The sequence below is a fragment of the Penicillium expansum genome, assembly GCF_000769745.1.
Source record: "Penicillium expansum strain MD-8 chromosome Unknown contig294, whole genome shotgun sequence".
NCBI lineage: Eukaryota > Fungi > Ascomycota > Eurotiomycetes > Eurotiales > Aspergillaceae > Penicillium > Penicillium expansum.
The window spans coordinates 389,386-406,405 of NW_015971224.1; the positions used below are offsets into that span (position 1 = coordinate 389,386).

General features: G+C 47.7%; 6 protein-coding genes across 6 annotated transcripts; 2 read left to right on the top strand and 4 right to left on the bottom strand.

Moving 5' to 3' along the window:
* Positions 1-712: 712 nt before the first annotated feature.
* Positions 713-3,127, bottom strand: PEX2_087830 (uncharacterized protein; the record flags this gene model as incomplete). Its single annotated transcript, XM_016746053.1, has 3 exons — positions 713-1,160; positions 1,250-1,588; positions 1,644-3,127. 3 exons carry the CDS (start codon positions 3,125-3,127, stop codon positions 713-715), a joined length of 2,271 nt encoding a protein of 756 aa, XP_016601658.1.
* An 857-nt stretch (positions 3,128-3,984) lies between these two features.
* PEX2_087840 (uncharacterized protein) lies at positions 3,985-5,709 on the bottom strand (the record flags this gene model as incomplete). The annotated part of the gene is made up of 1 exon (XM_016746054.1): positions 3,985-5,709. One exon carries the CDS (start codon positions 5,707-5,709, stop codon positions 3,985-3,987), a length of 1,725 nt encoding a protein of 574 aa, XP_016601659.1.
* A 1,757-nt stretch (positions 5,710-7,466) lies between these two features.
* Positions 7,467-10,276, top strand: PEX2_087850 (uncharacterized protein; the record flags this gene model as incomplete). Its single annotated transcript, XM_016746055.1, has 4 exons — positions 7,467-7,629; positions 7,772-8,259; positions 8,324-8,977; positions 9,035-10,276. The coding sequence occupies 4 exons, from the start codon at positions 7,467-7,469 to the stop codon at positions 10,274-10,276; spliced, it is 2,547 nt and encodes an 848-aa protein (XP_016601660.1).
* Positions 10,277-10,780: 504 nt separating this feature from the next.
* Positions 10,781-11,702, top strand: PEX2_087860 (putative TFIID and and SAGA complex TAF10 subunit; the record flags this gene model as incomplete). The annotated part of the gene is made up of 2 exons (XM_016746056.1): positions 10,781-11,059; positions 11,262-11,702. The coding sequence occupies 2 exons, from the start codon at positions 10,781-10,783 to the stop codon at positions 11,700-11,702; spliced, it is 720 nt and encodes a 239-aa protein (XP_016601661.1).
* Positions 11,703-14,263: 2,561 nt separating this feature from the next.
* On the bottom strand, positions 14,264-14,837 carry PEX2_087870 (mitochondrial 37S ribosomal protein uS19m; the record flags this gene model as incomplete). The annotated part of the gene is made up of 4 exons (XM_016746057.1): positions 14,264-14,306; positions 14,401-14,583; positions 14,703-14,718; positions 14,795-14,837. The coding sequence occupies 4 exons, from the start codon at positions 14,835-14,837 to the stop codon at positions 14,264-14,266; spliced, it is 285 nt and encodes a 94-aa protein (XP_016601662.1).
* A 270-nt stretch (positions 14,838-15,107) lies between these two features.
* On the bottom strand, positions 15,108-16,542 carry PEX2_087880 (inositol polyphosphate multikinase; the record flags this gene model as incomplete). Its single annotated transcript, XM_016746058.1, has 2 exons — positions 15,108-16,320; positions 16,460-16,542. 2 exons carry the CDS (start codon positions 16,540-16,542, stop codon positions 15,108-15,110), a joined length of 1,296 nt encoding a protein of 431 aa, XP_016601663.1.
* Between the last annotated feature and the right edge of the window lie 478 nt (positions 16,543-17,020).

Here is a 17,020-nt window from a genome sequence, read left to right on the forward strand (position 1 = left end):
ACTAAAGCCACGGTAACTGGGCTCATGGATAAGACGGCATGTCAGAACAAATACGGAGTAAAGAATGAGGATCAAGAATCGAGAAACCAGTGGGAAAAGAGGGAAGCAAGGAGGAATTGGAGTGGAGAAGGACCCGTGGACGCGGAGGCCAGGGCTTAGTCATCTAAAATCTAGGCAGGGCAATAATCCACCTATGTGCATTGCGCAACATCCATCTACGTCAGAAGTGTTGAGAAGAGTTGAGAAAAGAGGTCATAGAAGTGCTTAGAAATATCAATTAGAAATTATAAGTCATCCCAATATAATTTTACCATAGTAGCATAGTCAACAGTACTCTAGATATAAGTTCAAGGAAATATGGAATTAAGGAACGGAATTAGGTGGCGACATACCGAGTATAAATAACTACAGAGTACAAGTCAACGGGTATCTCTACAGTGTACAGCACGTGATAATCATACACTTCATTCCTCTGGAAGAATATCAACACATAATAATATTGTACAGATTCATGTTTCAATCCCTTCAATATCGTTTCCTCCCTTGACTAGAACTTCGTCCATGGTTTCCATGTTTTCCAATCTCTTTTTTTTATGCTTTTCTCTTTTCTCCTTTCATCATTTGAAATCTGAAACACTTCGGGAACTCCGGAAACACATACATAGGCAATGGGCTCACATCACCAATGCCCCAACGCCATGGTTGCATAGTATCAAATTCGAGCATGCGCATTGATTCTGCTGGTGTTCACAATAGCGGGCGCAGTATGTCTGACACTGGCATCAATCAACTGTGTCGAATACACAGGCAAGTAATGGAAGTTGTGCCGACTGTCTGGCGTGTCGAGACCGAGAACAGTTGTTACAGGCACCTTATCTCTCAGATCGTCAATCAATCTCGATGAATTTGTGAGCGCGCGACGGGCGTTTCGGACATTTTCACGTGCATCATGCCTTCGACGGGCATTTAGACTCGAGGTGATCATACGAGACCCAACGCTGCTGAGGCCCCCTACAGGTACATAGTGCCTATGGCGGACACTCGACCTCGAGATAGCTCTGCTTGGGCTATTCCGGGACAATGGGTTATGTCTGCCGAATGGGCTATTCTGAGATAATAGGGGTGTATCCGACATGTCGTCTGGGTAATCCCCTCCGAAGCTGTTCATTGTCAGGGTGAAGCTTCCACTGTGGCTACTATATGTCAAACCCGCCCTTCGCACAAGCAAACGAGTATGTATGGGACTTACCTGTGGTTCATGCCATCCTCAAATTGTTCGTCCAGGAAGCGTCCTCTCCTTCCACCGGATCCTCCCCATTCCTGATCACCCTCCACGTCTACAACAAACACATCAAAAAAGTCTGATGGAATGATGGATGCCTGGTAATCCAATTCCTCAGTACTTCTGTGCTCCCGATCAAAGGAAAGCTCTGAGAGCATTTCTTCGTTCAGTCCAGGTCCGGGGCTAGAATTTCTCATCGTCTGTTGTTCATCATCCAAACTGCTTGAAACTGATGTGACGCGGGGCTCATTCTGAAGATACTGCATCCTATTCTGAAATGCACTGTGGTTTACTTCATCTTCATTGCTGTGGCTCTAAGAGTTAGTATTCTCCAAGTGCTAGCGTAGGGCAAAGAACTTACTCGCTCAACACAAGGTTTGGTGTATGACTCCCATCACTTTCATCCGTGCTAGTCAGTTCGATGGCGTGCTCCTCATGATCAAGTTCAGTGATGGAATGCAATGCCGCTCGAAAATTGTGGATGTTTCGGCCGAAGTTTCGGGGCAAGGTTCTGCTGACACGAATATCGTTTCTCGGACGACGTTCTGTCCATGCTTCCTGAGGGGTCCATGAAATTTCCGCCTCAGAACCCATTTCGGGAATAAAGAGACTGTCCAATCGGCTATTGGCGTCAAAGAGCGGGTCATTGCTTCCCATAGGCACATTGCCGCTTGTGCCATTCACATCCAACTCTGATCTTCTATCAACCTGAATTTGATTGAAGCGTGAGTTTCTTCTGTTTCTGTTGCGATTTCCATCAACACCATCACGAATCATCAACTCTGAGCTTCCATCAACCTGCATATTATCACTGTCTGAGTTGCTCCCATCTGTGCGGCCTGTACCATTGCGGTTGTTGTTTGTTGCTGTTAATAATTGCCTCTGGAATTGGATGGGATGGCCGGTTTCGGGGTTAATAATATCGACTCCACGATTGATGTTTGCACGCGCAACCTCATTGGTACCATCAGTTGACAGGTTACCATGCGAACCATCATCGATCGCTCTTCCAGGCTGCATGTGAATGTAGTTGGGATTCCCATGGGCTTGTTGGGCAGCAAAACCTTCTGGATCATTAGGATTGTTCATGCCAATTGCCTCTGCATAGCGCATGAACGTATCATATTGATCAAGAGCGCCGAGCATTCTTGCCCGTTCGTTGATGTTGTAAACACGCAAATTATAACAAGCATCACCAGGTGAAAGCTGTGGGTCTAACGCGATAACTTCATTGACCTCCTCCAGATATCTTTCATGGTTCCGGAGTTTGTTATTCAGTCGTGACTTTGCCTCAATCATGGCGTCGAGGCCGCACATCCACGCCACTTTTACATATCGAACATAGAAGTCTTCACCTGGGTAAATATCAAACGGGGACATGAACGACATTATCTGCGCAATTGCAGAATCCTCATAGTTAATATGAGTCTCGATCAAAGCCCATCGTGCCCGGCGCTCCTCAGCCTGAGAGGCGGGCTCATGGGTCTCCACTGCATTTGAAGTTTGGCCAACAAACTCCGTATCAACTTCATCTAGGGGTTGGTACTCAAACCATTCATCGTATGGAATGTCTGATTCTTCTGCTTGGGAAGCAGTCAAATATTGTGAATCGACGGGAGCGGCGAACTGAGATGTGCTTGCCAGCAAAGGCGGCGTCCACCGCCCATGCAAGTTGTTATCGGACTCCGTGGAAGAAAGAATGATTGTCGAGTTCTCTTGTGTTGCTCTGTTGCGGCTCACAAGTCTACCAGCAACGAAGACATGTGGAACAATGGATTCGTCATTGATTGCAGCCATTCGCACGGGTGATGAGTTATCAGGAAGGGGCGGTCTTGGTGGCTCCATTGGAACGATTCTCCCCCCAGCTGTGACTCGCTGGTGTTTTGGAGAAGTGTGCTTTTTCAGAAATTGGGCAAACCCTGCATCATCTGTGGAGAACACAGGCTCGGTGGACTTTTTGCTGGTACGAGGAGGGTGGTTCCTGGAGGCTTTTGATGCTGAATTTTTGTTCGGTCGCGATGACCTGATTGACTCCCTATTCGGTCGATTCCTTGGGTTTTCTGAAAGGATAGGCTTCTTGCTTCGGTCAGGATGCGCTCGTCTGCCTACGTCAATTGTTAACACGGTCATTCTCGTTGGGTTATACAGAGTCGATGGCCCTGAGACCCATGACAGCTCTTCTTGATATACTGGAACCCAGTTCACACCAGCAACCCAACCACCAACAATTCAATCAAATCTTCATCTCTTTGGGGAAGGTCATTGATTAAGGGCATTGTCACAAAGGGAAACTCACAGTGTCTTGCTTGACTGGTCCACTTGCAGTGTACACCTGTGTCCTGGCACAATGCCAACAATGTTGGTATGTTATACCGCATTATGTTCATTGGTATGGGGATTTACCTATCGAGAGCAAAAGAAACAAAGTAATTCGAAGGAAAAAGAATGGCTGGGTCGATTCGAGTGGAAGGTACAGGGTGGAGAAGGAACGAGGCTATTCAGAAATTGGGATCACGAGGTCTATACTAGACGCGTCTGTCGAGATTCAGCACGCGTCGATATTGACCACAGTAGCCCCAAACAGCAAACGCGCTCGAGAAGGAAGAGTTGGAGAACAACAAGTTTGGATTAACAAAGAGCTTTGCTCAAAAGAAGAATACGGCGACGACATAATACGGTTCTCGGCGACAACATAATACAGTCTATACACTCTCCCGGATTCTCACAGGTTTAAGACCACTGTGTACAATCCAATCCTCTTCATGCTCAAAAGGCGACCTCCCTTCCACGCCATCGGGCCGAATATTTTCACTTTCTTTGCTCCCCTGTCCCATCTCCCAGCTTCCAGTGCGTTCATGGCCCTGTACAGCAACTCCAACTCCGGCGGCGAGACCATTAGATGGTTGCGTATCATCGGTCTTAGAGTTTCTCCATATGGGATCACTGAATGACACGTCGGTATCACTGGCAAGTTTTCCAGAGCCTTTGAACCCGCCCAAGCTTCCTTTCTTGGGGCTGGTTCCCTTGCGAGCACGATGCACAAGGAACACAATGACTCCTATGAGTCCAATGACTGCAAGCGTTGTAACAGCACCAATGACTCCGGCTACACCGGGACCCATACCTTTGTTCTGCTTTGGCTGAGATTCACTCTGATCTAGCACTCCATTGCAGAAAACAGTTTCGGCGTTACAGCGGAGGCACCATTCCTGGGTTGAGGCCACGGCAAATGTTTCCAGCTCGGAGTGGAACTCGGTATATGGGATTGAGGCACGACTGGGACTGTGTCCAAAAAGGGAATATGCTTGGAAGTCGGTGGTGTTGTCAGTTCCATTGTGAAGCAAAAATCTCACATACAAATTGTCGATTCCAGGGTATGATGGATACAAGTTGCTGCCGTCCTCGAAGCTGTACAGCTCGAAAACGAACGAGCCGCCTCGTACCAGGCGGGAGAAGAAGTTTGGTTGATGCTGGTTTGCGAGTCCCACCAAAGACGACAGAGCAACAGCCGGCTCATCACCACCGAACAAAAGGGTTATTTTCTGCCTGGTTCCACCTTCCTGGATGTTCAGGTCGAAGGCTTCGAGAATGCTCGATGCCAATGTCTGCCCCGCAATCGGACTGACTACCCTGATCAAAGACCCGCTGGAAGATGATTGTTGGCTGTTTGTGCTCCATAAATACTGGTCCGCCAGCGAGCGGGCACGAAGGATGTCGGCATTATTCAAACTCTCCAACAAGCTGTCATTATGCACAACCTCATAATCCAAATATTCCGAGATTGGAACAGCATTCGTGTAAGTTGCAAAGGATTCATCGTAGACTCCAGACAATGCCAGTTTCCACAGTTTCCTATAAAAGGCTTCTGTATCTCGCGTGATATCCTGGACTTCGTCGCTGGCATTGTATTCGCCCTCGGCGGCATCATACATGTCACACATTGCGTGTCCTTCAATCAAAATAGACTGAGGGTCCGCCTCGCCGACGGTGACAATCCGAGGATATTGGTACCCGTTTAATGGCGCCTGTGCAAATGATCCATTCGCAATTTGACCACTCGATATGTTCATTGAGCCGAGTGGTGGGTATAGACCCTGCATGAATGCTTGGGCGGAACCAACAATGTTCTGATCCGTTGTTGAGAGCACATCCACATCGTTTGAGTCCAAAATGATTGGGGATATGTTTTGGATTCCAGTATCAGAGCCTCCAGATACATAACGAGAACGGAAATCCGATGCTGCGGCGGCGAGTTCGTTGGCTCCATAGTCGGTCAAGGTTCTAGAGCTAGTGAGTGCACTGGGCTTGCTGTCTCCGTGGACAGTAAATGCGAAGACTCCCCACACTTTCTCGATAGAATGGGAGTCTTGAGCTGAAACCGTGGCTGGGCCCTGTAGGGCCAGGAGAGCGATGAATAAACCGTGCATTGGCATGGTCTTCTAAGAATCGAAGAACAGTAAGTCTTGACCAGATCAATTAACTCACTCTACAAACTACGGGGGCATCCTCTTTGAAGTAAAGAAATTCGCGCCTCCATGGTCCGCCTCCATGGTCCAGGCCTCGAATGGTATGGTAGTGTTAGGGCTGCCAGGATACCAGGGAACCAGACGATGAGATATCCGCTTTCGGAGACCGGTACAACTAGAAGTGGACATATCGGTTTTTTATTCGTGGATATCAAAACTCAGGGCACTGTAAGCTTTCGGATTCTTCGGATGGTGGGGACCAGCTGGATCTTGACGACACTAAGCAGAGAAAATGACCACGAAGTGTCATATCAAAATTCATATCAGAAGTGATTAGAAGGGATATTCGAGAAGCTCCTGAGGGCTCAAAAAGCATCCAATGGATATCGGTAGGACTCAATCTCACAACTGAAATATGATATATATATATAATTCAGTAGGATAACTTCATTCAATGTATGGATCCAAAAAGTATCATAGCCAAATCTTCCAAGGTTGGCTTTCTGTGTGGATATTTATCACAGCTCGATTAGATTAATTGGATTGGTAGACTCAAGGTTGCACGCGATTTACTCAGGTAAAATAGGATTGATGACGCGCACAATTTATCCGAGGGTCGATGGGGCTTGTAGTTATACACACCAGCCTACATACATGTCCAGGTAATACTCTAGTTATTGAATATGATAGTATAGAATAATAGAATACCGTCTACAAAACAAAATTTCGTCAAAAGATTATAAGTAGCGTACCTAGGTACATGTAGGCATCGCCAGTGAACAAATTGCGAAAGGTATACTTAACACGCTAGTCTTAAAACGGCATTAGCCTTCCGCCCTAGGTGAGGTACCCGTCGACCTAAGTTGTTCAACACAGGTACCGGTACCATAGCTTCCTCTGAGCGAGAAAAGGAGAAAAAAGTGATGATATTTACATACGCAGGGAGTATTTTCTCCCACATAAGCCAATCCAAGCCAAGAAGATTAGTTCCGGAGAGTTGACAGACCGAAATCTGACTCACCCTCAGTGGCGCTCGGTCCAGATCCTGTTATACTATTTGAACCGGGCGATAATACTGCTATATTCCCATAGTTGTAAACGAGGCTCCTAGAGAAGATATCGGTTCTCTATGTATGTACTCGATGAAACAATTGACGGGTCGGTAATGGTATGATTCTCCCAGAACTCTCTCAATTTTCTATGGCGGACTGTTTGTATGTCACACCTTATCATTCTCCAGCAGAATACCAGAAAACGATGGTGCTATCGCAAATCCGATAATTCATAAGAAATAAGATTATCTCCCTAGATTCAACACCTGAGCAGTTACATTATCAGAGGCAGGGTTCTTGCCAGGCTTATAAGTTGTAAAGCAAAATGACAAGTGGATAAACAATTTTCATAGAGTTAATGGTAATTATGATACCTTTCTAAGTGGTGCGAGACAAAATCAAAATATAAATCATGTACCTTAGGTATGGTGAACACACGAAAAAGAAACTTGTATATTGAGGACATAAAACAAACGCACTTTTGTAAACCGAACCACGCTCCTCTTACCAAGCCTTCTCTCCTTCCCCCTCATCTACCTTTCATCCATTAACCTCCACGCACACTTTCTTTAATAACCACGCGTCCACCCATAAGCCCCAAAATTCCACCGCCCGGCAGAAAAATCATCTTTTCGCTCCTCCATCCTTCTTCCGCAAGCCCTACAAATGCGCCCTACCCCTAAGCCCTCATTTCTGCTCTCGGAAGTTGATACCCCGACCTCAGGCAGGCGCTTCGTCCAAATGGTCGAGACTCGAGGCGTGCGGCCATCATTCGATGGCCAGGAAACATCTGACTTTCCTCCCTTCCCCTCTGATGGAGGTGACATTGGTAAGTGTTCTCTTCCAGCGCCTATCCGATCGTCCCGTTCACCAGCTTCGACCACCCCCCACCCATATCTATTACCCTCACCGCCAATGAAGCTCAATGCAACCTTTGAATCAATACTCACCATTTAATTTTTTTCTGATAGACCAAAAAGTGCCTCATTCCCTCGATGACGAGGAACATGGCTCACCTCCAGCTGCCAAAAAGCGCCGTACAGGCGATGGCCCCGACGGTGATATTTCTCTACCCGACGATGTCATCTTGATGGCCGATCAGCATGGCCCTGGCCACAAAATCGAAGAAGAATTGGCATCAGCTCTCGGCGAAGGCGTCATTGACACCGTCGAGCAAACCGATCATAATATAAACCAATCTCTTCAGCATGGCACTCTTGACACCCATGATACCTCTACTGGGATCGCGACCACCCAGGATGGTACATCTGATCTCAACCCCGACGTGGCCACAATCATTTCCGAGATCATGGATCACACAGAGCGCCAGGAGCAAACCGTTGCAATGGGACCTCAAGAACTACCACCGTCAAATGATTTCCCAGGAGCCAGAGGGTTTGCTTTCCTCAAGGCCAACTCTCACCTCAAGATCCAGAGTCTCCCTATTCTGGACAATCTCGTGAGTTCAATTGATACTATTTACGTGATCTCTGTATCCTAACGTTTGCCCAATCACCCCCTAGTCTACGCAAATCTTGTCGTTCCTTTCCAAGAACACCTACCAAGACCTCACTGCTATGGTGTCCGAACCTGACTCCGAAAATGGCCAAGCATACGCCACCATGCGCTCCCTGTTTGATCACACAAAGCGAGTCTACACCGTCAAGCACTCATTCCTTCAGCCTACGGACCTTGAAATCACAGACCCTTCTCAAATTGATGTCATTCGCAAAGCAAACCTGGCGTCCTTCGTCTCGAGCATCTTCGGATCGCAGGAAATTGGATTTGCGGACCTCAACGATCATTTCCTAGATGTTTTTGTTCCTGAAGGTGGCCGTTTACTGAAGGTTCAAGGTGCTTTATACCTCGAACTCAAGACGCAGGCCTTCATCGCAGCCATGCATAACAAATCTCTCACCCGAACGCAGCTCCTCTACAACCTATTCCCTGATGACATGGAACAGCGGTTGCTGGCGAGACGTCCTGGTACCCGACAACTGGCACCTTCTGAGACAGATTTCGTGAACCGTCTCACCTCTCGCCGTGATATTCTTCTCAATGAAATCAACAACGAGGAAGCGCTGAATGCCCTTCCAGATAAGTACCACTGGGAAGACTTCCTCCGAGATCTCAGCTCCTACATTTCGAAGAACTTCGACGCCATCAATACCCAACAGGTTCGTTTGTTGCCTTCATGCTTTCTCAGTTGTTGTGCTTGTACTAATATAACATAGGGAAAGAAGGCTGTCAAGGGGCGTCAGCCCTCGAGTTCAAATGGCGATGCTCACGAGTCACCCAACACCACCCACCAGGGTCAATTCTCACTCAACCAACAAGTTGAAGTCCCGGTGGACCGAAACATGCACGGCGACCTTGTTGCGCGCGCTGCCCGAGCTGCGCAGATTGCTCTACAGGGCCATGGCCTCCGACGGTCCCAGCAGCAGTCGCAACAACAGCATCAACAACAGCCCCAACAAACCCAGTCTCAGGCTAGTCCGTCGCCTCTACCGCAGCAACCCCAGCACCAACAGCCGCCACCACAACAGCAGCAGCCGCAGCAGCAGCCGAGCCAACCCGAGAACCAGTATCTTCATGGCTACACTGCTGCACAACAACCACAGCCAGCTCACCAACAATACCATCATAGTCCCACCCCCCCTGGAGGTTATCAAACGCAGCAGGCCTCCCCCTTGACTTTCCAGCAAAGCCCGTTGCAGGCCACCTTCCAGCAATACAACCCCAATGCAGCGCAAGCTATGCAAGCCAGAGCAAATGGCATGTCCTCCAACCATGGGTACATGCCGGGGATTCCCCATTACTCTCAGTCACAGCCCACTCAGGTTCTCTACGAACGTGCCCGGATGGCCGCATCCGCGAAGTCTTCTCCGACCAGCCGCAAATCCGGTCTTCCCAGCCAACGTCGACCTTGGACCACCGAAGAGGAGAATGCGTTGATGGCTGGCTTGGACCGCGTTAAGGGCCCCCACTGGAGTCAGATTCTTGCAATGTTTGGACCTGGTGGAACCATTAGTGAAGCACTCAAAGATCGTAATCAGGTTCAGCTGAAGGACAAAGCTCGCAACTTGAAGCTCTTCTTCTTGAAGAGTGGAATTGAGGTACCATACTACCTGAAGTTCGTCACCGGCGAATTGAAAACCCGCGCTCCCGCCCAGGCAGCCAAGCGGGAAGCCCGCGAAAGACAAAAGAAGCAGGGTGAAGAAGACAAGGCTCATGTGGAAGGGATCAAGGGTATGATGGCGCTTGCTGGAGCTCATGGAGCACCCGTGTCAGGCCATGATATGTCCGCCTCGCCCAGCCTTCCACCAGATGCCAACAGCCAATCTGTGTTTGATCAAACTGCGGAACAGAACCTCATGCAGACTCTGAGCCAGGAGGTGCACGGAAGTCAGTACCCTCAGCAGCATGCCCAGCCAACTCCCGACCACATCGATCCTCATATGCAGTTGGGACAGTAGAGGATTGCCATATCCAACCATTTATCTTGTTGATTTAGCTTTTCATCCGCAAGATTCGTCATGAGAACTTCGGATTTGCAATTGAGTTTCGGAGTCTAGGGCTGGATTGTGATATTTGTTCCTTCGGGAACCGCATTTGTTTTACTATTGGGATTGCGACATTGCGCCGGATTGGGCGATTGCTTTTATTGCATTCCAAGTGTATGAGTACATAGTGATAAGATCAAAATGAATGATAATGATGAAAAAAACACTCTTGTATAGATGTAGATAGGTTCAAGTCCAACATATGAAATGGTCAGATGATAAGTAGCGTGGTAGTCGAGGAAGTAAAAAAGCCCGAGGTCCACTCGGATGGCCCGTGCACTACCCGTGTGACTTTGAATCTCCCTATAAACGAACGTATAACCGCCGTAGCCATTGATTGGCCTTGTACTTGGAAGTCTGCAGCCCAGTCTCAATTCAAGGATACTTGCAGGGGTTTTCCGCCGATATTTGCCCAACATGTCCGACTCTCAAACATCGCAACCTCCCAAACCCACACCTCAGAACGGATCACAAGAGCATCCTCCTCCGTCCGAATCTGAAGCTAAAATCAAAACTGAGCCTGATCTTGATGCTTCTATCGAAAAGGACGTCGAGATGAACACCGAAACCCTGACCGGAGTGAACGCGAACGCCAGCGCGCCTGGCCAAGATCCCATGGCCCCCGCGCCAGAACCCTCTAAGAAGGAAACAAGCTTGCGCGAGTTCCTCGGCAAGATGGACGACTATGCACCAATAGTAAGTCATCTCTGAAACAAGACTGCAAACTCTCTGAGCTTCCCCTGATCGCCTGGTCACACGGTGGACCACGCCATCCCCGCCACCATCGACCTACCCCAAGATTTTGCGGAAGCACATGTGAAAGCAAGCCCCACGAAACAAAACACAAGATCTATCAGATAACCAAGGAAAAGCAAGAAAACTGACCCTTGATCTCCAGATTCCCGACGCAGTCACCGCCCATTACCTCACCCTCGCCGGTCTCCCACCCCCAGGCACAGGGCCCGGCCAAACCCCACCTCACCTAGCGCGACTCCTGGCGCTTGCCGCGCAAAAGTTCGTCTCAGACATCGCAGCGGACTCGTACCAATTTGCCCGCATCCGCGCCTCTAACAGCTCCTCCGCAAACAACCCCATCGGCAGTCTAGCAGCTGCGGCTGGTCTCGGCGCCCCGGCTGGCGCAGGCGGTGCCCCAGCTCCTGGCGGCGATGGTTCCAAGGGTAACAAAGCCGGTACCCATCTCGGTATCCAACGGCCTGGATTTGGAGGTGGTGGCTCTGGTGGCTCTGGTCAGGGACGCACGGTGTTGACCATGGAGGACCTTGGAATGGCAGTTTCAGAATATGGAGTCAGCGTGAAGCGAGGCGAGTTCTACAGGTAGTACGGTGATGGAAACTGGTCTTCGGGGGGTTTTTCTCGTTTGTGCCTGGTTTTTATTTGCACTCTTCCCCATCATTTGTCTTTTGAGTTTTTCGGGCTCATGGAGTTTAGGCGTGCAAATGGTCTGGAGTGACCTGGGGTCATGACTACATAGTTAGTCTGGGCTGGTGGGCGGATCCAATGGATGGCGTTTTCTCTTTTTCTAACTGTGATTTTTTGGTTACTAGAATCAATGTTCGCAATGCTACAGAAACTAGTTACGGAATGATATGAAACATTCACCATGTGTTGTTAGTTTGGAAATCTGCCATCCTATGTAGAGATTCGGGTCTTTTTTCACATCTAGGTGAGCGAACTAATTCCGAGAGCTAAGTTACGCACTAACCCTAGGTAAGGGAGCTTGTAGCGAGCTGTAAAATAAGATGCAAGATTGACTACACAAGGGGACTAAACTCGGGTGCTAGAAGGGTCGGTGGGGATTTATGGGAGCCCAATATATAATGAGGGAAGCTAATTAAAACGTAACCATAATGTCATCTTTCCCTCTTTGTGCCTTGATATCCTATTTTGGATGTCTGTATAGGCTTCTATCTTTAATAGAGGCGGAAACTACTTGCAATCCCACTTGTTCTACCATGTACACAATAAGAAGTGGGTGACATAAGTCGTTAACTAAATCTTTAGTTGTTTGGAGCCTATATGTACCTAGGTAGGTGTTAAGATATATATGTAGGCGACGTCGATTACAGTATTTATAATACAGAGGCAGCCGCTAGGCATTCTTGTTGTCAGATTTCATAGCTACAACTCTCTACTCAAGTTCACCGTGCACTTCAATGTAGTCCTCTCTTGACACTTGGTATAATTAAAGATAAGGGAACTGGGAAAAAAAAGAAAAAATGAGCAGCGACCGCGGATCGAACGCGGGACAACAAGATTTGCAATCTTGCATTCTACCACTGAATTACCGCTGCTGGTGATGAAATTCAGCAGAGATAAAGATTTCAAGTTCCCTTTGTTTCAAACCTTCATTCATCCGGCCAGTACAGGTATTTTCTAGCATAGAAAGACACCCTTTTTGGCCAGCCACACTTAGCAACTAATTTTTTTTGGCTGCAGTCTGCTTATTAGAAAGCACTTTGTCTCTAGTCAAACAAATCTTTCTAATTCTACTAATGCTGCTTGGCACTTTAACCTCTCCTGATATCCAGTAAGGATCGCATGGTTTCTATTGGGTACTACTAGTTACTATCTAGCTATAACCAAAATATATTACAAAATCTGCTTGCCCCAATATGAAACCCTTCTTTGTGTGCTCACTATTAGTAAACCAATCCGGCTCGTAATAGAGACTGTTCGGGGCTGTGGACTGGATATGCTTACTGCATTGAGGTTCCAGCCTAAATGGGTAGGATATTTGGAATTTGGGGTATTGACTTTTAGTGTAGTGTCCATGTATAACCTGTATTCCCCCAGCTTTATAGTTATCATTCAAAGAGAAGTATGTATATAGGGTATTTCAAATCTCTTCCCAAGTATAATCTACGTTTATACCCGCCTTAGTAGGTCATTAGATGGGCGAAGTCCATCTTATCCGGTGTATCTAGGTAGAACTGAGCTTCCGAGGTTATAATAACATAAACTACTCCCACAGCAGTGACAAACCAAGTGTAATAGTACCACAATAAAAGTCTGTCATGATATTATGTTCAAGAGATTTAGCCGAAGTGGTCACATATGTAGAACTAGTGGAAACAAGGCGCCTCGCCCTCCTAGGATTATTTGTAAGGTCGGGTTTGAAATTACTATCAGGTCGCCTCGGGTTCCTGCCTGGAGGAATGCTTCCCTGGGCTCGTGAGATCGAAGGAGATGTGCTTGGAAGATTGATCGACGAGCAGAGCCCAGAACCTGATAGAGAGCTGGAAGGGAGATATAATACGGAAGTGTGTTGGTTCAACTGAAAACTTTATCATGATATATCTAGGTCTAGCTATGTATCCATTCACCCTTAAGTTCTATCCTTTTCAGCTAGGCTTCGGAGGAGTATCTTTTTAAAGTCTCCTATATAATGACACCCAGAGCGACCAATACGCGTGATAGACTTACAGATAGCCTTGATAAGATCAGTATTGCACTCTTCTAACACCACCCTGTCTATCTATTCTGTCACCGGAATAGGTACTCTGTTCTCAATGTATATCTCAATCAGAACAAGTAAGTCACTGCCGGTATGGTATGTCTACTTAGAGCAGTTAACGTCTGTGCATCATAATCTATAAGAAAACAGCATGTTAAGCTAGGAGCAGTGGTCAGTAGGGAATTGACGTATTTACCTTTATATATAGCTTCTACATTTAGGCATTATATACGAGTCGCATTGCACCTTGCGATTTGCAGTTCGTATCTAGGAAAAAGAAGAATGTATATTGAACTCCGACCCAAAAGCAGCTAATGTCACATGGAATCCAACGGTATATCTGTACATAGTGTGGCAAAATAAAGAGATGCAATAAGCTCTCCTAGCGCAAAGAGGTATCTGCACCAGGCGATCATGCGAATCGATTATTTATTCTTAGACTGCTTGTATGTGAAGCGCTTGCGGGTGCTATCGAGTAAACGAAATGTTAGTAACTAATCACATCACAAGGAATCTGCCCATTATGCTCATGCAGAGCAGTGGTAGAAAAATGTATACATACGCAACATATTCTCCAAGCTTCCGTCCGACCATCTCCTCTGTCACCTGGATCTCAACGTATGTCTTGCCATTGTGCACAGCAAAGCGCAGACCGACAAAGTTCGGCAGAATGGTTGCGGCGCGTTTCGTGGTGCGGATCGGGGGAGTGTTGGCCGGGGGAGGGAAGGTGGTAGGGAGACGGAGGCTATTTTGAATCATTGAGTCAGCTTTTGGTTCCAGTATGAGATAGTTCGATTGTGAGAAGATTTTCTAGGTCCGAAGGTAGGGCGGGTTTGGTTTCTATTCGGCATGGATGTCACGTACGGGACGATGTTTGGGCCTGTTGGAAGTGTTAGCGTGTGGCTTCTGGGGAATTGATTTTGGAATAGAGATCCTCTAGATCTGACAAGACTCACCTTTCCAGACCGACCGGCCGAAAAGGGCGCGTGTGGGAAACATTTTGGCTTGAGGGTTTCCGCAACTGCGATTCCGCGATGTTGAAGATCGATGTCGAAGTCTCGGCGGGATTATGTCAGCAATTTTATATGCGGCCCTGGCGCTCGAATATTAAAAGAGTGAATACAATACATTGGCTGAGTGATAAGTGAAAGATACGATCTACATATAGCTAATTGAAAAGAAACAGAATAGAACAGAAACCGCAAGGTAGTAAGTAGTGCATCCAACGGCCGCCAGCAACTGTGGGCACATGCGATTCTATACTCCATTTCACTCTGCCAGTTCCTCAAAGACTTTGACGAGGCTGCGTACACCCTTGAGAAGATTCTCATCTGGGCCTTGACCAGGGGTCCAACTGGCATGTGCAAAATCAATCAGCCGGAGGGCGTGTACTTTAGGAATCTCGTCCTCCTCGTCCTCGTCGTCCTCAGGAATTTGCATAGTTTCGGGATCAAAGCTGATATTGATAGCCTGTTGAGGCATCCCATCACCAAGCTGGACATTGACCAGCTCCAATGCTTCTTCGGGAAGTTCAAATTCCTCGTCGTCTTCATCTTCATCCTCTTCTTCTCCCCGAGAACGGGGCGCTGGGGCTTTTTGTTCTTCTTCAATTGCGTGCTCCATCGCTTCTATATCTCCTTCATAGATCACCAACACACTCGCAGAGTACATCCGGCTCTCTTCAGATTCGATAACTAGCTGCAAATCTTGCAATTCTTTCACTAAGCGCTGCGCGACCATCTTTGATCGGTCTATTTTGCCCGCCTTTGCGCCGGCAAGGAATGTTTCAAAGCCTTGCTTGACATTGTCCTTATTGAAAGAGCGGCCGTACCACTTGTCATACCGTCGATAGCCATCCTTCTCGATGACTTCGCCCTTTTCACCCTCTGCACCCTCGTATTTCGTAGCATACGGATCTGTCCGGTCGCCCTCGTCGGTCTCCCCATTGTGGCCAGTCCAGACTTTCATACCGGCGATGCGATATCCGAGGCTAGAGCTGGTAGTTTCCTTAGAGACAACATCGAGCTTCTTCCGCTTCTCGAGTGGCGCATCGTCAGCCCACAAACGCGCGCCGAGCTTAACGTCTAGCACGTTCGGCCGACGGAAGCCACAGGCGATGTTCTCCAGCACGATCGACAAGCCAGTATCAATTTCCTTGCCTCCAGAGGGCACCCATGCTCCTTCCTCCTTGGCGAGGGCAGCGCTGTCTCCTTGCACGGAGGATGTGTGCGATGTCGGTTGGCTAGGAAGGGAGGAATCGGCCGTTACGTCGCCAGAGTCAAGGAGAGGAAGGACGCCGGATTCTCGGGCGGCAGCAACCAAAAGCGGTTGCTGCTGCTCGGAAGATGAGAGGGATCCGACATAGAGGGGCATAAACTCCTGGAATGCCGGGTGGAGAGCGCTGGATTCGTAGAATTCTACCTCCTGCCGCGTGCATGGTTTCGCGATCAGGGCGCCAGAAGGCGTACAGCGAACACCTTCACTGGATAGAGATAATTTATTAGCATGGCAACATATCTGATATCGTACTCAAGTCGCTAGAGTTGGTTTTCCTTCGCGCATCCGGTTGGGTTAATTCGCGCGGGACATTGCGCCAGGAACAGAGCGGGGGCGAAACTTACTGTCCAGCAGCAGCATGGTCAAAAGGGATCAGCTCCTCGCTACCCAGCTGTGGTGTCTTTCGACTTTCTGGTTTTGAGGACATTTTGATACAATCACTCGGCCCCCAAATGATTCAAATATATGCTATCTGAATGAGAAGTGAGGTCCGCGTAGAAATGGCAGGCATAATCACAGCCGAAATGCGGGATGAGGGGCCATGTCATTCGGCCCTAACTCCGAACGAACTATACGATTAACACGATGTATACATCTCAGCAAGGTATCTATTCAAACACCACAATTTTTGGCTTTTTTCCTTCGTATATTCTCCTTTTAAAGCACAGTAAATTGTTAATTATTTGATAAGTGGATAAGGCATAAATTACGGTTGTTTGGTTGTTTGAACTCATCTATGAATGAGTTTGATCACAACTAATCATCACAACTAACACGACTAAGCAATCCCACTGATTCCAAGGTTGTTTGCTATTGATCTAGTATTTATGCGTTGATCTTTCCTTTTCTCTTCCAACATTTACTCTCGCTTCGGGCGACACGGAATCATTCTTTCAAACCTCGTT